The sequence below is a fragment of the Nyctereutes procyonoides genome, unplaced genomic scaffold (assembly GCF_905146905.1).
Source record: "Nyctereutes procyonoides isolate TBG_1078 unplaced genomic scaffold, NYPRO_anot_genome, whole genome shotgun sequence".
In the NCBI taxonomy this organism is placed as follows: Eukaryota; Metazoa; Chordata; class Mammalia; order Carnivora; family Canidae; genus Nyctereutes; species Nyctereutes procyonoides.
The window spans coordinates 14370253-14391928 of record NW_026575126.1 but is presented as its reverse complement, the minus strand read 5'-3'; the positions used below and the strand labels follow the sequence as shown (position 1 = coordinate 14391928).

Here is a 21676-nt window from a genome sequence, read left to right as displayed (position 1 = left end):
TAGCAATTGAGGGGCAGTCACATTTCGAAGGTCATGAAGCATAAGACTGGGCAAAAAAAAAAAAAAGACATCAAATGGAGATTATATCTTAGCTATAATCAATAAGCAGCAGGATCAGTAGAAAGAAAAGATATTGGGACACCTGGGTGGCTTAGCAGTTGAGTATCTGCCTTCGGCTCAGGGCATGGTCCTGGGATCTAGGATCGAGTCCCACACTGGGCTCCCTGCAAGGAGCCTGCTTCTCCCTCTGCCTATGTCTCTCTCTGTCACTCATGAATAAATAAATCTTTAAAAAAAAAGAAAAAAAGAAAATACATTAAAACAGCAGATTAAATTGTTAACAGATAAAACCAGGTAAAGTACTGTCTAGGCTTTAATACATCTGGAAAATCAATGAGTAGAACCACTTGCCCCTATGCCAGACTGGGGACCCCTGCCAAGGCTCCCAACACCAAAAAAGTGTGGAAGTGACAGGAAACAGCCATTGCCCCAACTCTCAACCATCATCAACATGCTATGCTGCTGAGATCCCCAAGCCTCGTCATGCCTGGGAAAGGAATTATCTACTGGAATTTGCAATGGGGCATGCCGCCAGGGCTGGTGAGTCACTTCACATTCCTGGGTGAGGAGGCACTACTCAATTTTCCACTGGGACCCATTGTTCTGCTGCTAGCTGGACTTGTTGAAATACACTATGCCTGAAATGGAACGTACACCTTGAGAGATTGGAGAAGGTGGGGGTCCTCTTCTGGTATATCCTACCCTCAGTCTCTCTCCTCATGCCTGAAAGTGCTGCCTCCCTTGGCCAACGTGCATAATCTGCACAACCGAGTCAAATCCCTACAGCTGCCAACCTCCCCCTCAAGACCAGGACAGTGTCTCACTGGCATGATTATCTGGCTGCTGTCTTTGTTCCCTCCACAGGCTTGGAGAATGTTAGAAATCCTTACTAAATTCAGTCAGCAAGCCCTGAATGATAATTTTAAAAAACCTGTCCTTACAGAACAGTGAAATGGCTCTAATGAGAAAAACTGTTCTCTAAAACAGGATGGCCTTGGACATTTTTACCTCACAAGGAGGCACCTGTGCCATTATCAAAACAAAATGTTCTGAGCTCATACCTAATGAGTCTGCTAATGTATCATTCTTATTAAATCACGTGAGGACACAGGTAAATGTCCTGAGTGATCCAACCCCCAGCCTAGAAGATTTAATAAATTGATGGTTTGGATCCTAGGACTCTTGATAGAGTTGTGACTAATTTGGGGAATTATTGTCTTAATCTGTGTTTTCTCTTACTGTACCTGTACTGTTGCTCTGGTGTCTGCCTCCAGTGCAGCAGATAGCCACCAGAAAAGCCAGTGCCATGTTAATGAAACCCCTTCATGACCACTCTTTCTGGAAGAGGGGCACACAGGATTGTAAGAACCAGTCACCAGGGGTAGAGTGTTGGTGAATGTCATCAAAAAGACATGCCTGAGGGCACCTGGGTGGCTCAGTGGTTGAGTGCCTTTGGCTCAAGTTATGATCCCAGGGTCCTGGGATCAAATCCTGCATCAGGCTCCTTGCAGGGAGCCTGCTTCTTCCTCTGCCTGTCTCCCATGAATAAACAAAATCTTAAAAAAAAAAAAAAAACAAAACACAACTGTCAATTGACCTGTGAACACTTTGAGGCTCTTCACCCTTTCTTCTGTCCTTGGAACGTAGGTTCTACTTGTCTTTCCCACTCCCAGAGGCTGTTCCACGAACATAGCCTTGAGATAGTGATGTGGTGTTGAAAACACCTGCATGGTGTATGTGACTGAGCCCAGTTAGGGCCCCTTTATAAGCTTTTTAAGACTTGGAGGGCCACTACAGGGATCCATTCATCTTGCTGATGCCCAAGACAAGCCTCGTGTGTAAGTTCCCTTTGTTGTTATGAAAACTGCCACCTGCCAACCTATCTCTTCTTCACTTTCCCCCTGCCCTCGGTGGGGGGGGGGCTAGTTTCAGAGCACACCAGGAAAGCTCCTGAACTACCACCCCCATTCCAACTGTGGTGCTCAGTCATCCCTATCAAGGCCCCCTATCCTTCATGTGGCCTCCTCCACTTTTTAAAAAAGATTTTATTTATTCATGATAGACCGGTGGGGGGGGGGGCGGCTGTGCAGAGACACAGGCAGAGGGAGAAGCAGGCTCTGTGCAGGGAGCCTGATGTGGGACTCGATCCCAGGTCTCCAGGATCATGCCCTGGGTCAAAGGCAGGTGCTAAACCACTGAGCCACCAGACCCCTCCTCCACTTTCAAATTGCACGAAGAGTACAAATAGCCATGACATAAAGACAGGTGCAGAGTGTTGAGGGGGTATAAGTGGTACTTCTACCCAACAGGTCTGCTGGGGGCCTGAGGCACTGGCTTGCCAGTTACCATGTTCACGGTAGTCTTTCTCCTTCACCCCGCCTTCATGTCCCCATTGGCTAAGATTGCCCAACCCTTCCCATGTCAGCCCCTCCCAAGTCTGCTCTAACCCCCAGGCAGGGTTAGAGCTTGCTGAGAGTCTTGACCTGAGCCAGCAGGTGGAGAAACCGTCATGTCCCTGCCACAGCTTGGTCGCCTGTGCCTCCTCGCCCACCCACCACGTGGCATCCTGGGGCTCACCCTGCTGCTGCTGCCACTGCTGCTGCCATTCTGGGCAGGGGCCCACTGTCCTTGCCAGGATCCAGCATTGTGCCAACCCATCACCGACCACCCTGATTTTGAGGTCAGTGCCTCTCTTTTGCCCCTCTGGGTCCTTAGGGCCGAGTAAAAATTTAGGGTAAAGCCCTAAGAAGGGCTTTAGGGTGAGCCCTAAGAAGAAGTGGTGTGGGTGCAGTCACCAATTTTGACCACTGACTGAGGGCCTCTTTTTGGATGCCTTCATCATATGATGAGGAAGCTGAGAGAGGTTAACTCTTCCTGGTGTCACAGTGCCTGCCTGAAAGAGGCAGGCAGGTATTCAAACTCAGGTGTAATCCCAAATGCAAGTTCCTTTCATGGCCCTGCAGTGCCATCCAGGTGGCACTCTGGGCATACTAGCAAGGGGGTAGGATAATGAGGTATTTCCTAAGTAGCAAGTTTCATTGTTCTCCAAGAGAATATTTAGTATGAAAGAATCTCAGCACTCCAACAACAGTACATTGGAAAGCAGAATGTTCCACTTACCTTTCTTTTTTCCTGTCTACCAGCCCTTTCTTTTAGGTACCTCGAAACAACCAAAGAAGGGTGGTAAAAATAATTTTCCTTTTACTCATCTGACAATTTATAATGCTTTGAGTAACTTTAATCAGGCACCTTTCACAGGCAAAATGAGAACCACCTGACACCTAGAGTTTGATGACTACAACAGGAGTTAGAGGAAAGGCTTAATCCTATAAAAATTAATAGAAGGAAACCTTTAACTTTTTGAGGATCCTCCATACTGTTCTCCAGAGTGGCTTCATCCGTTTGCATTCCCACTAACAGCACAAGAGGGGTTCCCCTTTCTCTGCATCCCCTCTAACACCTGCTGTTTCTTGGGTATTAAAGAGGGCACTTGTAAGGCAGGTCTTGTGAGTGATGAATCACTGAATTCTACTCCAGAAACCCATAATGCACTGTATGTTCACTAACTAAAATTTAGATTTAAAAAAAAAAAAAAAAAAGACATTCCTTTCGAATAGAGTCAGAAGGCCAGGCAGGGGGAGCTCTCAGATCCTTGTCAGTTGCAGACAAGTAGGGAGAGCCAGGGGTATCTAGCAGGTGGGTCCTACCTTATTACCGTCACTGGGGAAGAAAGGCTCCTTCCTGGCAACAGCCCAACTAATGAGATGTCGCTACAATTCAGCCAATGAAAAGCCAGTATACTTCAAACTCCCAGTTTACTCCAATTTTTTTTTGTTTGTTTGTTTATAACAGCTTTCCTAACTTCCACTTTTCCTCTATAAATGAGTGTTGCTCTCCTTTGTTTTGTGGTTTTGCTGTAGCTTGTTTGTCCTGGTTTGCAATTCTATGCTATTCCCAAATAAACACTTCTTTGCTGGTAAAATAGCCAACAGTTTAATTTTTAAGGTTAACATTACTTAGCAAAAGTGGGATCCAGAGAAGACCCCCAAGAGCTCTGAGGCTAGTGAGCAAACAGGTACCAGTACCCTCTGAGCCTGAGCTCATTGCTTTCTCACCCACCCTGGGGTTTGAGGGTAAATTTTGTCCTGGATTATAAGCTCCACACTTTGAGTTTTCCATACATTATTTGGGGTTTGTTTTAAGACCTTGTTTTTGTTTTCTGCAGTACTCGGCCTTTGGTAGGACTCTTGTTTGGAACTGGACTGTTCCTCCTGGGGATGGGAACGGCCTTAGATCTGATTCCTTCTGAAACAAGCTGTTCCTGTTGAAACTGCTTTTTAGGAACTTTTCTCTTTAGAGAAAAATCCTTGAAGAAATGGGATCCCAGTCACCAGTCTGGACCAGACTCTAGCCAGCTTTGTTTTTAAACTATACTCTCTAAATGGACTGACTTAACCAAAATGTAGAATTAACAATGGCCATTATGGGGAATTTTCATCTCCTCAAACTTGTTTTACTCAAAATTAGAAAGCTATGACCCCAAACAAAAAACTGAATGGGATGCTTATTTTAAATGGTACCTTGAGGCTTCCAGATGTTTTCAGGATTCTTTGCTGAGGCAAACAATTGAAAGGAGTCAGAATGGCTTCTGAGGCCCCTTTTGCCTTCCTCATCTTCTTTGCAGACATGAATCTGTCCCCTCTTCCCTCTCCTGAGCCTCTTAAAACCTTGTTCTTCTTTAAAAACTTTTTTTTTTTTTTTTTAGATTTTTATTTGAGAGAGAGAATGGACTGGAGGGGGAGAGGGAGAAACAATTCCCCGCTGAGCAGAGAGCCAATATTGGGCTTGATCCCAGGACCCTGAGAACATGACCTGAGCTGAAGCCTAAGGACACCCAGGCGCCCCAAAACTTCCTCTTTAAAGTGAAATCTTATGAGGACCTAAACAAAACCCAAGTTTCTTATGTTTCCTGGATTAAGGCTGAATTGTGAGCCATAAAGTTTCCAAAAGTGACTGAGGACCTCCATACATTTGCTGAAGAATTTGAATTTAGCATAGTTATTCACACTTACCAAGTTCATTTCTCAGATTTATATTAATTAGTCCACCTGCCTGGTGGTGAAGACCAGGCCAAATATTGGATGAAACTAGACCTAAAGTAACATCCTGAAGGTGATTTAGAGAAACCTCTGGCAAGATGCTAGAACATTCGCTGGAAATCTCTACTGAGCAATTAGAGTAGCTTTTGTTAAGCCTACTGATCGAAACAAGATTCATGCTTGCACACACAAAAGGTCATGAACACATGGCTATTACAATCAACTCCAGATTGTATTTTAAGAACATTCTGGTCTTCCTGTAAATGTTTAATCCACCTGGGTAGCATTTCATTCTGTTTATTAATGGGCTTAACTGGAATCTTTCTCTTTTAGTTAAAAGAATCAGGATAAAATAGGAAACTTACCACTCCAGATTTAGTTAATTTGGCAAATCTGCTCACTTACATCCTAGATGAACCTAAAAGACTGCTAAAATTCTCAATTTCCAACTCCTGCAAATGAAAGCCTGTAAACAAAACCAAAATCTCTGTAGTTTTTGTTGTTACTGCTCTAAAGAGCCAGGCATTGGAAAAAAGTTTTATGAATTTAAGTATTCCAGGTACCTTCAGCTTTCTAGTTGGCCTTCCCAATGTCCTCTTAATTCCCAGTAACAGAGCTCCAGGGAATTATAGGGGCTGTTCTCAATCCTCCTTCTTAACTGGCTGCAGAGAAACCACTCTCCAGACTGGAAATGAAAAATGTGTCTTTATTGATACCAGAGCTACTCTCTCAGTGCTTAACCCCACTGCTACAGAGCAGCCCCTGCCTTAGGAAACTAAAACAGTTCAAATAGTGGGGGGTCTCTAAGAAACCTCAACAAGATCCTGTTTCTGAATCTTTTCCCTTTTGTCTAGGCCCTTGAGACATACCCTTTTTCTCCTTAGTTATTGGGCTGAGATTTCTTAGAAAAGTACCATGCCAAGACTTTTCTCAAAAGGGAGAAATAATTTTACAGTTTGACAACAGTAATAAAAATACCCAACCAGGGAAGTTAAATGACCCTTCAACATCTTTTATTTATTTCTATCAGCTGAGCTACCATCCTTTTTATGGGCAAAAGCTTTAACCGATATTGGCAAAATCCACAGTGCACCTCCCATCAAGATTCAAATAGATCCCTTAAAACCTCTCCCATAATTAATACCTAATACATAAGCCTCTCAAGGAGACCTCAAGTCCATAATAGAACATTACAGTACTCGGGGCTTCATGATCCTCTGAACTAGTGCCTGCAATACCCCTATTTTACCTATGAGAACACCCAATAACTAAGGATGAAGGTTTGTCCAGGATCTCTGAGCAATAAATAACATTGTTGTTTCTTGGCACTCTGCTGTTCTAACCCCCATAGCCGCTAACATCCATTCTCACTGAAAGCAAAATTTTCACTGTAATTGATTTATGCAATATGTTTTTAGCATTCCAGTTAATGAGGATAGCCCATGTTTTGCTTTCATTTGAGAAGAATGGAAATATACCTGAACAGTAAAGTCCCAGGGTTTCACAAAGAGTCCTTTTTACTTTTCATGAATCTTAAAAGCTGATTTGGATGATATAAAGTTTTTTGCAGGCTCTACCTTGTTATAATACAGAGATGATTTGCTTCTCTACTCCCCTTCTCAAATCTCTTCATAGGAAAAAAGTATCCACCTACTGAAACTTTTGTCCTGATAGGGACATAAAGTGTCCAAAGAAAAACAGTTTGCTCAAACTCAGGTTTGACACTTGAAGCACCTGATCTCAGAATAAGGACTACATTTGAATCCAGATGAAACCCCTCATGACTGCTTAGTGTTGACAGATTACCTTTGAATCCTTGTTACAATTTACAGGAAACTCCTCTAACCTGTGCAGGTTTTTCATAGTTTACTGATGTTTCTTATCTAAAGGATGAAAATGGTAAATATCATACTGAGGATCCTACTGCAACTCCTTTTGAATTCACTGAAACAGCAACCTTACATTTTGGATACTTCAGCCCAATAGGCTGAGCCATATATCCTTACCTGAGTTCATACCTTAGCCAAGGGTAAAATTGCAAACATTTATACTGTTAGTTGGTATGTTTTTAGGGTAGCTCATGACTTTGGAATATATATTTTTTAAAGATTTTATTTATTTATTCTTGAGAGAGAGAGAGAGAGAGAGAGGCAGAGACACAGGCAGAGGGAGAAGCAGGCTTCATGCAGGGAGCCCAACATGGGACTCGATTCCAGGTCTCCATGATTACACCCTGGGCTGAAGGCAGTGCTAAACCTCTGAGCCACCCGGGCTGCCCATGACTTTGGAATATTATGGGGACAATGGGCTGTCTTTACCTCCAATGGAAATAAAATTTTAAATGGTTCCTGTGTCCAAACAGTGATTTTTTTTCAGTCTTTTTTTCTTTCTTAAATTTCACATATGAGTGAAATCCTATGGTATTTGTCTTTCTCTGACTTATTACACTTGGCATGATATCCTCTAGATCCATCCATATTATTGCAAATGGCAAGATATTCTTTTTGATGGCAGAGTGTGTGTGTGTGTGTATACACAAAGCATCTTTATCGATGGACACTTGGGCTTCTTCCATAATTTGGCTATTGCAGTAGATAAAACTGTAATAAGCATGAGGGTGCATATACCTTTTTGAATTAGTGTTTTCAGTGGAATTGCTGGGTCATAGGGAAGTTCTATTTTTAATTTTTTGAAGGAGCTCCATACTGTTTTCCACAGTGGCTGCACCAGTTTGCATGCCCACCAAGAGGGCATGAGGGTTCCTTTTCTTCCACAACCTTACCAACACTTGTTTCTTGTGTGTGTGTGTGTGTGTGTGTTTTATGTTAGCCATTCTGCCAAGTGTGAGGTGACACTGTGATTTGGCTTTGAATTTCCCTGATGCTTAGTGATGGTGAGCAACTTTTCATCTGAAAGTCTTCTTTGGACAAATGTCTATGTTGTCTGTCCATTTTTAAATTGGATAACTTGGGGTTTTGGTGTTGAGTTGTATAAGTTCTTTATGTATTTTGGATACTGAACTTTATTGAATATATGATCTGCAAATATCTTTTCCCATTCAGTAGGTTGGGAAAACATTTTAGTGCTTGTTGATTGTTTCCTTCACTGTGCAGAAGCTTTTTATTTTGATGTAGTCCCAGTAGTATATTTTTGCTTTTTTTCCTCTTGCTTCAGATCTATCTAGAAAAATATTACTATGGCCAATGTCAGAGAAATTACTGCCTATATTCTCCTCTAGGATTTTTATGGTTTCAGGTCTCACATTTAGGTCTTTTATCCATTTTGAGGTTTTTTTCTTTTTTTCTGTATGTTATGAGAAAGTGGTCCAGTTTCATTCTTTTGCATGTAGCTGTCCAATTTTCCCAACATTATTTGTTGAAGAGACTGTCTTCCCATTGCATATTCTTGCCTCCTTTGTCAAAGATTAATGTCTGTATAATTGTGGCTTTATTTCTGGGCTCTATATTCTGTTCCATTGATCTATGTGTCTCTTTTTGTGCCAGTATCATACTGTTTTGATTACTACAGCTTTGCAGTATATCATGAAATACGGGATTGTAATACCCCCGGTTTTTTTTATTTTTTAAAATTTATTTATGATAGAGAGAGAGAGAGAGAGGGGCAGGCAGAGACATAGGCAGAGGGAGAAGCAGGCTCCATGCACCGGGTGCCGATGTGGGATTCGATCCCAGGTCTCCAGGATCGCGCCCTGGGCCAAAGGTAGGCGCTAAACTGCTGTGCCACCCAGGGATCCCCCAGGTTTTTTTTCTTTAATTTTAAGATTGTGTTGACTATTTGAGGTCTTTTATGTTCCATAGAACTATTATTAGTATTCAAGTTCAGTGAAAAATGGTGTTGGTATTTTGGTGGGGATTGCATTAAATCTGTAGTTTGCTTTGGGCAGTATGGATTTTAACAATATTGGTTCTTTCAATCCCCGAGCATGGAATAGCTTTCAATTTTTGTTGCTTTCTATTTCTTTCATCAGTGTTTTATAATTTTCAGAGTACAAGACTTTCACCTCCTTGGAATAGTTTATTCCTAGGTATTATTTTTGGTGTGATTGTAAAGGGGATTGTTTTAATTTCTCTTTCTGCTACTTCATTATTAGTGTATAGAAATGTAATGGATTTCTCTATGTTGATTTTATATCCTGAAATCTTACAGAATTAATTTATCAGTTGAATTAGGTTTTTATGGTGAAGTTTTTAAGAGTTTTTTATATGCAGTATGTCATCTGCAACTAGTGACAATTTTAGGTCTTCCTTACCAACTTGGATGCTTTCATTTCTTTTTCTTGCTTGATTGCTATGACTAGGACTTCCAGTACTATGTTGACTAAAAGTGGTGTGAACATCCTTGTCTTGTTCCTGATCTTAGGAGAAAAGGTCTCAGTTTTTCACCATTGAATATGATGTTTGCTGTGGGTTTTTCTTACTTGGCCTTTATTATGTTGAGGTATTTTCCCTCTAAATTTATTTTGTTTATGGTTGAATGGATGTTGTACTTTGCTGAATGCATTTTATGAACTATTGAAATGATCATATAGTTCTTATCCCTTCTCTTGTTGATGTCATATATCATATTGATTGTGGCTATTGAACCACTCTTCTAGCCCAGGAATAAATCCCACTTAATCATGGGAAATTAATTTTTAATGTATTGCTGGATTTGGTTGCTAATAGTTTGTTGAGGAATGTTTTGCATCTATGTTCACGTAGTTTAGTTTTCCTTTTCTCTTTTCTTTCTTTTTGTAGTGTATTTGTCTGGTGTGGGTATCTGGGTAATGCTGGCCTCACTGAATGAATTTGGAAGCTTTCCTTCCTCTTCTATTTTTTAGAATAGTTTGAGACTAGATATTGACTCTTCTTTAATTGGTGGAATTCACTTGTGAAGTCATCTGGTCCTGAATTTTTATTTGTTGGGCATTTTTTGATTACTAACTCAATTTCATTGCTAGTAATCAGTTTGTTCAAATTTTCTATTTTTTCCTGATTCAGTCTTAGGAGATTATGTGTTTCTAGGAATTTATCCATTTCTTCTAGGTTGTCCAATTGTTGGCAAATTGTATTTCTGTGGTGCCAGCTGTTACTTTTCCTCTTTCATTTCAGATTGACTCTTCTCTTTCCTTCCTTTCCCTTTCTTCCTTTCTTTCACTTTCTTCTTTCCTTTGATGGTTTTAGCTAGAATTGATTTTGCTGATCTTTTCAAAGTAGTGGCCTCTGATTTCATTGATCTGTTTTTAAAGTCTCCATTTCACTTATTTCTGTTCTAATTTTTATTGTTTTCTTCCTTCTATCGGTTTTGGACTTTGTTCTTTTTTCTAATTCCTTTAGGTGTAAAGTTGGGTTGTATTTGAGATTTTTCTCAATAGACAAGCCTCTATTGCTCTAAACTTTCTTCTGAGAACAGCTTTTGCTGCATCTCAAACATTTTGGATGGTTGTGTTATCATTTTCATTTGTCTCCAGTTTTTTTTTTCTTCTTCTTTGATTTCTTGGTTGGCCCCTTCATTATTTAGTAGCGTATTATAACCTCCATGTATTTGTGGTCTTTCCATATTTTTTTCTTGTGGTTGATTATAGTTTCATAGCATTGTGATAAAAAAGATGCGTGGTATGACTTCTATCTTTTTGAATTCATTGACTTATTTTGCGACCTCATATGTGTCTATCCTGGAGGATGTTCCACGTGCCCTTGAAAGGAATGTGTATTCTGCTGTTTTAGGATGGAATGTTCTGAATATATTTATTAGAACTCTCTGATACAATGTGTCATTCAAAGCCACTTATTAATTCTATTTAGATAATCTATCCATTGATGTAAGTAGGGTTAAAATCCCTTCCTATTATTGTATTGCTATTGATTACTTCCTGTATGTTGTTAGCTGCTTTATGTATTTGTGTCCTCTCTTGTGTGCATAAATGTTTACATTTGTTATATATTCTTTTTGGGTTGTCCCTTTTATTATATAGTGTCTTTGTATCTTGTTATATTCTTTAAGTCTTTTCTCTGATACAAGTGTTGCTACCTCGATTTTCTTTACACTTCTATTTGAATGGGAAATGCTTTTCAATCCCTTCACTTTTAATCTGCATGTGTCTTTAGGTCTAAAATGAGTCTTTTATAGGAAGCATATAGATGGGTCTTGCTTTTTTTTTTTTTTTTGAGTAGGCTCCACGCCCAGTGTGGGGCTTGAATTCATGACCCTGAGATCAATGCATAAGCTGAGATCAAGAGTCAGATGCTCAACCAACTGAGCCACCCAGGTGCCCTGGGTCTTGCTATATCAATTCTGTCACATTTTGTCTTTTGATTGGAGCCTTTAGTCCATTTACATTCAAACTAATTATTGATAGTTACATACTTATTGCCATTTTGTCACTTTTCAGTTGTTTTTCTGTTCCTCTCTTCACTTGCTTTCTTCCCCCATGATTTGCTGGCTTTAATGATATACTTTGATTCCTTTATTTTTTGTATATATATTTTTGATTTTTGATTTGGATACCATTAGGTTTATATATAACATCTTAGGCATATAGCAGTCTATATTAAGTGGATTGTCACTTAAGTTTGAATCCATTCTGAAAGCACTAAGTTTTTAAAACTCTTCTATTCTTCAGAATATGGTATCCTATTTTTCATCCTTTTATTTTGTGAATCCTCCGGTTGTTGTTTTTTTTTATAGATAATTTTATTGATCTCATGTTTCCTACTTTTCTCTTTCCTTTCCACTCAGAGTACCCTTTAACATTTCCTATACCAGTGGATTAGTGGTAATGAATTCCATTAACTTTTATTTGTCTGGGAAACTATCTCTCTTTCAATTTTGAATGACAGCCCTTTTGGATAGAGTATTCTTGGTTGCAAGGTGTTTTGTTTTGTTTGCACTTTGAATATATCATGCCACTGTCTTCTGGCCTGCAAAGTTTCTACTGAAAAATCAGTTGATAACTTTATGTGATTTTATGGGATTTCCCTTGTATGTAAACTGTTTTCTCTTGCTGCTTTTAAAATTCTGTTGACCATGACTTTTTGCCATTTTTAAAAAGATCTTATTTGAGAGAGAGAGACAGAGGGACAGAGACAGAAGCAGGGAGCTCAATGTGGGGCTCAATCTTGGAACCCTGGGATCATGACCTAAGCTGAACACAGATGCTTAACCAACTAAGCCACCCAGACATCCCTACTTTTTGCCATTTTAATTACTATGCGTCTTGATGTGGACCTCCTTGGCTTGATTTTTGTTGAGGGCTCTTTGTGACTCCTGCATCTGGATATCTATTTTCTTCCCCAGATTCAGGAAGTTTCCAGCTATTACGTCTTCAAATACATTTTCTGTCACTTTTTCTCTCTCTTCCAGGATCCCTATAATGCAGCTGTTATTATGCTTGATGGTGTTGTTGAGTTCTCTTCAACTTCTTTTGGTCTCTTGTTCACCTTGATTACTTTCCATTACTCTGTGCTCCATGTCACTGATTTTGTTTCTTCTAGTTTACTGTTTATTCCTTCTTGTGTTTTGTTATTGGGTTCTTATAAGAAGTAGGGGATCCCTGGGTGGCTCAGCGGTTCAGCACCTGCCTTCGGCCCAGGGTGTGATCCTGGAGTCCCAGGATTGAGTCCCGTGTCAGGCTCTCTGCATGGAGCCTGCTTCGGCCCGCACCCCCACCCCCCTGTGTGTTTATCAGGAATAAATACATAAAATCTTTAAAAAAATAAAAGGTTATATAAAAGAACCTGATTGGTTCTTTATGTTTTCTATCTCTTTGAGAGTCTCACAGAAGTCCTTCACTTCTTTTCTCAAGTCCAGTGAGTATCTTTACTACTGTCACTTTAAATTCTCTATTGGGCATCTATTTTATCTGTTTCATTAGCTCTCTGTGTTTTTTTTCTGTTCTTTCATTGGGACATATTCTTCTCTATCCTCATTTTGACTCTTTGTCTGTTTCTGTGTTACGAAAGTCAGCTACATCACCTGCTCTTAAAAGTAGTGGCCTTATGAAATAGTTCTGTAGTTCTCTGCGGTCGCCTATTCATCAGAACCTGGTGGCTTCAGAGGTGTCTCTTGTATGTGTTGCATGCACCCTGCTATTATGGCTGAGCTATGTTTGCCTTCAGTCTAGTCATTTGCAATGGCTCTTTTTGCCTATTGTGGGCAGGGCTTAGTCCCTGTGTTGTTAGAGGGCCAATCTGGGACTACCTTTGGCTTAAGTTTGACTGGGTGTTTGCTAGGGATGCAGTAGCATGGAATTATAGGACCCTGAGAAGCTTTGTTTAGTGGGCAGGACCACCAGATGTCTGCCCCTAGCCCACTGCTAGGGCCACAGTTGTGGGTCTGTGTGGTTCTTTTCCTCTTTCCCACAGGCAGGAGTCATTTTGGAGTGGTGCTAGACTCTCTTGGGGCTGCTTGTAGACTGCCAGGTTTGTGCAACCACTTTGGATGGGCTCAGGTTTAGGCTGAAGGGGGTGGGTCTGCAGGAGAATGTGGGAGCAGGATGTATGGTACCAGGAGGTCTGTGTTGGAGTGGGAAAGGAGCTGCAGCCATCCAGGAAAATTCCTGCTAAGGCCAGCCAGTTTGAAGGGACAGATCTACAGAAGAATGTGGGGGGTGAGGCATGCTGTTAGCAAGCCAGGTAGAGAATGTTCTTTGGCATTGTTTTCTGCAGCTGTGTATCTAGGCTAGGGGAAGGAAATAGTGTCTACCAACTCTTTTGTGATTGAAGTCTCCCGAAGATCCTGGTCCCTCCAACGCACCCTCTGAGATTAAGTAAATCTTCTTGTATACCCCTCATGTTTTTCAAACTGCTGTTCTGTGCTGTATCTTATAGGGGCTGTTTGGTGGGCTTTCTTTAAGGGAGAGAACTGTTTCCTGTTGCCCTCTGGTTCTCTTGGAGCCAAACCCGTTGTTTTTAAGTTCCAGGTGTTAAGACCCTTTGATTATAAGAACTCATGAAATTTGGCCCCTCCCATTTTCAAAGTCAAATGTTATGGGGATTTGTCTTCCCAGTGTGGGTTCCCTCTGCCTGGGGTGGGGTCTCTTCCCTACTGCAACCTCTACCTATTGCATCCCTCCCTCCCACAGTCAGCCCTGTGGGTCTGTTTGGATCCTGATCACCTCTGTATCCTTCTTACCCTCTTTGATGTACCCTCCTTTTTTTTATATTTAGCTGTGGAGAGTATGTTCTTTCAGTCTTTGGGTCATCTACTGGGTTCAAAAATAAACATACTTAGGTAGAGCAATCTTTTCACAATGCACTCTTTTTGTTGGAAAAAAACCACCTCCATAAAAAGTCTTCTACCTCACTGGAAAGGCCCTTATCAGGAATTGCAAACCAACCCTTGTGCCACAAAACTTCAGGGAATAGACTCTTGGATTCATGTGATACATCTAAAGAAAGCACCAAACCATGACTTGTTCTGCACACCATATGATGACATGAAAATAAAGGTTTCCTAGAATTGAAGAAGAAAATGATAAGACAGTTTCCCCAAGATGTCTAGACCAGGCCTGTATATATTTTACTCGCCATTGGTGCTTTTTTTTTTTTTTAAGATTTTATTTATTCATGAGAGATACAGACAGAGGCAAAGACATAGGCAGAGGGAGAAGCAGGTTCCCTGCAAGGGAGCCTGATGCAGAACTCGAGCTCTGTACCCTGGGATCACAACCTGAGCTAAAGGCAAATGCTCAACCATTGAGCTACCCAGGTGCCCCTATTTTTTTTTTTTTTTTTTTTTTTTTGTGGGAGGACACTGCTGCCTCTGTATTCCCCAAGCCCTTATGGAAAGGGGAACTTCTTTTTTTAATATTTTTTTTAAATTTTTATTTATTTATGATAGGCACACAGTGAGAGAGAGAGAGGCAGAGACACAGGCAGAGGGAGAAGCAGGCTCCATGCACCGGGAGCCCGACGTGGGATTCGATCCCGGGTCTCCAGGATCGCGCCCTGGGCCAAAGGCAGGTGCCAAACCACTGCGCGACCCAGGGATCCCTTTTTTTTTTTTTAATTATAGCTTTTTGGAAACAGCCTCATCATGATTCCGGGACAAATTAGCTTTTCACTTTACCTTTGAAGGGTTAGAAAGTTCAGAATTCACAAAAGTCTTTCCACTGAACTATTAACTAACTGGATTCTTCTTCAGATTCATGGTTCCTGAGTTTGCAACCACAGACTATATTTTCAATAACACATTTAATTCCAGTCTTTTGAGATAGCAATACTGTTTTAAAACATCTTTGAAGTTGTGCTGTTTTGCAAAAAGTTCATCAGCTATTGCTTCATGTTTATAACTGCACTGTAACTTCTCAAGATGCCTCAGTTAAATCTTTTGGTGCGGTCTCGTAGTATTTATGATTCAGTTGTCATGGTCTCTTTAAGTGGGGTCTTCCAGGAGGCATACTTGGCTCCAGGTTTGCGTTCATACAGAGAACCCTTCACCTGCAAGTTGGGAGTGTCAATAAATATTTCAGTGGCTACTTCCAGAACTAGATTCTTGGTTTAGAACCATTAAACAATTTGGAATTGGTATGTTACTTCTGTTTTGCCTGTTGGACTTAAAAAAAAAGTTGTATTCACTAACGTGATGCAGCTCAACCCTTCAAGATGATGTCTAACACTTAGGACCTTGAGTAGATATTAACTTTAAACGGGAGTACCTGAGAGTTTCTCCCGCCTAATCTTCCTTGTTATTTAAATATGACTTCAAATACTTTCCAACTATATAAGTACTTTCCCTCCAATATAGATGTAACAACCAGAGAAGGTCCTACCTGGTACTGAGGAATGTAGAAAACTTCCTCTTGATCAGTGATGCTTTCAAAAAAAGATCTTGATCAAAAGTGGGAAATGTGAAAATTAACAAAAGGAAACCTCATTTAGAATGGAGTTGAGAGGCCAGCAGGGGAAGCTGTCATGTCCTACTACTCATCAATTGCAGACCCAACAGGAAAAGCAGGGGTATCTTGCAGGTGGATACTACTTTACTATCTCAGAAACTATTTCCTTTCCTCCAGAAAAGCCCACATAATTAGAGACTGTCACAACTCAGCCAATGAAAAGCTACTATATTTCAAGCTTCTAGTTTACTCCAGTTGACTTTTTGCTTACCTTTTCAGTTTCTCCCTTTCCTCTATAAAAGAGCATTCCTCTCCTTTGTTCTACAGATTTACCAATGCTGTTGCCATAACTTGCTTGTCCTGTAATTCTCTGCTATTCCCAAATAAACTCCATTTTCTGGCTGGTAAAATAATTGGCGGTTTTATTTTTAAGGCAAACAGTCCAGGGGGCAATTCTTTTGTAAACACAGGGACAATTTCCAGTTCTTAATCTAACACATTTTGAGGCAGAAGCATTTAAATGCCAGTAAAAAGGTATCTGTACATTGCTTAGAAGAAAAAAGGTGGTAAAGTGCTTATAATGAACCTATTTAGTGTGGAAACCTAATATCTGACTTATTGTAGCAACCAATGGATTGCTTCATGGATTCTGCAGTATCTGTGGGCATTTGGAAAATCAATTATTCAAAGCAGCAAAATTTTGTTCATTCATATGTTCATGGTAAATGATCTTTTTCTCTGCTGGCCTATATTCTTCAAATATAAATCTACAGATTAGACTACATTCTTTTTTCCCCTTATATTTTCAGTTGATTCATCCAGTTATATTTTTAGAATTTTTATTATACCATAAGCTCTCAGTATTTTTTTAAATAAATTCAATCTTAATTATCAGAATTAAAATAGGGGATAAGGTTTGTGATGGAAATGAGTCTAAAATCTCCAAAAACAACGGGCCATTCCAATTTCACATTTTGTAATTTTTATTTTAGTGGACAATTGCCTACGAGAAAAATGGGTTATATATAGTTAATTCTGAAAAGTAAAAAAATAAAAATTTAAAGAAATTGAGAAAATTAAGAAGTCTGGTTTAACTATTACACCTAGTTCTCCCTCACCCCTCACCCAACCATTCTCTTTACAGTGGCCCACTGATTATTAATCTCTCCCCCTCCTTCTCATTTGTTGATGCAAACCTTAAGTCCCTCCCTTGCTTAAAACACTCTAATGGTTTCCCATTCATCTTAGGATAAAATACAAAATCCTCAGTGAACTACAAAGCCCTACTTGATCTTGTCACTACATACCTTACTAGTTTTATCTGATTTCAAGTACTATCAGGATTTCTATGCTCCAGCCACATTGATACTTTTAGTTCCAGCAATTCAGAATTCTTCTGAGGTATTGAGACATTCACCCTCTTTTGCTCCCTCTGCTGAGAATGCTCTTTTTGTTCATAACCCTCCATCGTGTGTAGGTCATTACCTAGATTTCAGTTTTCCCCCAAAGTGTGTAATTCCCAGAAGTTTCCCTGCTCTACCAGGGTAGCAGGCCCTCTTTATTTACTGTCATGGCCATCTGCATTCCCGTGCAGCCCTTAAAACACTATTGTATTTCAAAAGCTAATGGACCTGGTCTCTTTAACTTGTCACTAATGTCTAGTAATATACCTTCCCTATACCTTATTGGAATTTCATAAATATTTGCTATATCAACAAATTAACACCTTATTTGGAATAAAATGATCAGTGAGACTTCTGGGCTTCTAGAATTATTTGAGGGGGGGATAGTAGTAAAACATAACATCCACCACCTTAGAACTAGTCTAAGAAGTCTGTTTCACCAAAAACCATTCATAGTAAATACAGCATCTGGTACATTTGTATAGATGCAGTGGCTCCATCTACAGCAACCAGAAGCTTGAGTATTAATCAACCTCCCTTTCTCTTACTTTACTCATTCAATCAGTCACAAAGTCCTGTTAATTTTGCCCTTAGGATCTTCCAGATCTGTTCATTTATCTTATTTATCTCTGCTTTTCTACAAGGCTAATTTGAGGTTGTCGTCATCTTTTGCCTGAATTCTTTCAACACTTTCCTAGTTATTCTGCTCCCAGCTTTAGTCTCTCTTCCCACTTCAGCTGAAGGGATTTTTCTAAAATGCATATATAAATGCATACCTATAAAGTATACATTCTCCTTTTACATTCTCCATTTTACATTCTCCTTTTAAGACCCTTTCCCCCAGGATAATGTACTAATTTCTCAAGAACATTTACCAAGTCTTTTATGACATAATCCTGCCTACCACTCTTTGGTTCTTTTTTTTTCTTTTTAAAGATTTATTTATTTATTCATGAAAGAGAGACAGAGAGAGAGAGAGAGAGAGAGGCAGGTGCAGAGACATAGACAGAGGGAGAAGCAGGCTCCCAATAGGGAGCTCAATACAGGACTCATCCCAGATCCCAGGATCAAGCCCTGAGCCGAAGGCAGATGTTCAACCACTGAGCCACCCAAGCATCCCTCTTTGGTTCCTTATTGCTATCTCCTTCCAAATTCTAGGTGTCAGCTATATGCAATACTTAGTTGAAAAATCACCACTCTTTCTCTGTCTTTAGGCTTTAGCTCTTTCCACTATTTCTGCCTAGCCATACTTTTGAGGCCTAGCTAATTTCTCCTGCCACCAGTTATATTAGGGCAGCTATCTCTTGTTCACTGTTGTACTCTTAATGCCTGGTACATGGTCAGTGTTTAATGTTATTTTGGGTGGTCAGCATTGTAATCTTGGTTTAAGTGATGATGCTTTTCTTTGTTATTTTGGCAGGTATTTGTGTTTCATGTTGGAAATAAAACTTGGAAGTTCTATGATTGGTCACAGATTACAACTGTGGTAATTTTTGGGAAATATGACCCAGAACTTATGTGTTATGCTCATTCACATGGAGCCAGAGTAGTGCTAAAAGGTGAGTTACAGTTTTTACCAGATATGTCCAGCCAATTGGTAAATTTACTTTGCATCGTTTGCCATCCTGACTTTCCAAAAAATTCCCTTTTCACGTTCATCTGGTATAGTATTTTATCCTCCTAAAACTAATCTTAGATACTATTTAATTCACTTTACAGGTAAGTTATTTTTAAAGAATTAAATAAACCACTATGATTTGAGCAAAATGCAAATCCTAATCAGCATGATGACTTCTAGTTAGTCATAGTCTTCAATTTCTACTTCTAATTTGAGAATGACTTTACTAATTATTCATAATGGTTAGTTTGAAGATGAGTAATGACTTTCTATTATTTTGGTATATTGTTTCTCTATTTGGAAAATTTAAATTGGGGGCTTAATATTCCAAAATAATGAGAGGTTTTAAAGGTTTTGTAAAATAAATGTCATAAAACTGCAAAAAAGCATACATGCACAAAAGATGTGTATTTCTTTCATAGGAGATGCACCTATAAAGGATATCACTGATCCTACTTTCAGAGCATCGTGGATAGCTCAGAAAGTTAAGTTGGCCAAAATACAATATATGGATGGAATTAATATAGACATAGAGCAAGACGTTAATTGTTTATCAACTGAATATTATGCATTAACCGCTTTAGTTAAAGAAACCGCAGACTCTTTCCATCGTGAAATTGAGGGATCACAGGTAAAAGTCCATTTGTTATTTTTTTGAAACTCCTTATTTTCCCTATCAAAATGTATTCATGAAGGTGTGACTAATAGAATCTGTTTTATTTACTAGGAAAGAATTTCAGCATATATATCCTAAGAATATTTTCCAGAACTTTTTCAAGTTCTCATTAGAGAAGTTTTACAGAATTTTAAGGTGTTAACTCTATTTTCTGTTCATATGAAGATACAGCATTGAGACTGCTTGGCCTACTTATCTTGCAGCAGGATTAGAGAATTAAATAGGCAATTGGATCAGTAAGAATCAGCAAAGCATATCCAGGCTCTGCTTTTACCTGTTGCAGGACAGAAATAGCTCTTGTCTAAGAGTAGAGGTAGTTCTGGGGAAGCGTTTCACATGCTTCATAGGCTCTGAATCACTTGCAAAGCACCTTATGTCCAAAAAGTTTCAAAGGACTAAACTCCATAGAATTTGACAGTTATGGCAAAAGGCTTTCCCACTGCCATAGAGGGCATGATTATTAGCAGATCACAACAGAAGGCATCCTGCTAAGCAATATACGGATAACAAAAGCTAATGTGGCCCTGGATCAGTGATCTCAAACCTGGCCACATATCAAGATAACCAAGAGCCTTGTTTTTTTTTTTCTTTTGGGAGAGAGCGAGAGCACGCAGTGCGAGCAGGCAGGGGAGGGGCAGAGGGAGAGGGAAAGAGAGAATCCTAAGTAGGATTCTGTGCTGAGAGCACAGAGCCTGGCACCAGGGCTCGATCTCACAACCCTGAGATCATGACCTGATTAAGAGGTCATGATTAAGAGCCAGACATTTAACAGACTGAGTAACCCAGGCACCCCAAGATAACCAAGTCTTTAAACACACATATACACTGCAATAAAGCAAGTCAAATGAATTTTTTTGGCTTTCCAGTGCATATAAAGTTATGTTTACACTGTACTATAGTCTGAGTGTGCATTTGGAAAATAATATAAATGCCTTAATTGAAAGTACTTTATTGCTAAAAATGCTAGCCATCATCTGAGCTTTTCAGCAAGTTGTAGTCTTTTTTCTGGGGAAGGGTCTTGCCCTGAGCTTGATGGTATGACTGATCAGGATAGTGGCTGCTGAAGTTTGGGGAGGCTGTGGCAAGTTCTTAAAACAGCAATGATGTTTGTTGCAATGATGGACTCTTCATTTCACAAACAATTTATCCATAGCATTCAATGCTGTTTAATAGCATTTTACCCACAGTAGAACTTCTTCCAAAATTTGAGTTAATTCTCTCAAATCCCGTTGCTTTATTGACTAAATTTATAAACCTTGTGTTGTCATTTCAACAATCTTCACAGCATCTTCACCAGTAGATTCATTTCAAGAAACCAATTTATTTGCTTATCCATAAGAAGCAATTCCTCATGGTGCATGGGTGGCTCAGCTGGTTAAGCACCTGCCTTTGGCTCAGGTCATAATACCAGGGTCCTGGGATGGAGCCTGCTTCTCCCTATGCCACTCTCCATGCTTGTGCTCTCTCTCTCTCTCTTGCTCTCTCTCTCAAATAAAGAAATAAAATCTTAACATAAGGAATTGCTTTTTTTTTTTAAATCTTTGAAATTTTTACCATAAGGTTGCAGCCATTCAGTCACATCTTCAGGCTCCACTTCTAATTCTAGTTTTCCGGCTAGATCTACCATATCTAGTTACTTCATGAAAATCTTAAACCCCTCAATGTCCTCCATGAGGGTGGGTATCAACCCACCTGGTCCAAACCCTTCTTACATTAGACTTTGATTTTTCCCTTCCGTGAATCACAAATGTTCCTAATGGCATCTAGAATGGTGAATCCTTTCCAGGTTTTCAATAGACTTTGCCCAGATCCTTCAGCAGAGTCACTGTCTATGGTTACTATAGTCCTACTAAATATGTTTCTTAAATAATAATTGAAATTTGGAATGATTTTTTGATCCATGGGCTTCAGAGTGGATGTTGTGTTAGCCGAGGTGACAAAACAACATTCATCTCATTGTCCATCTGCATCAGAGCTTTTCTG

The 21676-nt window shown here is 39.7% G+C and overlaps 1 protein-coding gene across 3 annotated transcripts in view; it reads left to right on the top strand.

Moving 5' to 3' along the window:
- Positions 1-21676, top strand: part of CTBS (chitobiase) — a 58559-nt gene that overhangs the window by 22135 nt on the left and 14748 nt on the right. For 2 of the 3 annotated variants that reach the window (XR_008666526.1, XR_008666525.1), the window contains exon 4: positions 18820-19563. Coding sequence is in view for 1 of the 3 variants with exons in the window: in XM_055341277.1 (XP_055197252.1) it covers positions 2570-2740; positions 18820-18958; positions 19440-19648 (519 nt within the window). In the remaining 2 variants the exon portion in view is untranslated. Of the gene's footprint in view, positions 1-2310; positions 2741-18819; positions 19649-21676 lie in introns of those variants that run through there. The other variant, XM_055341277.1, reaches the window with a different exon arrangement.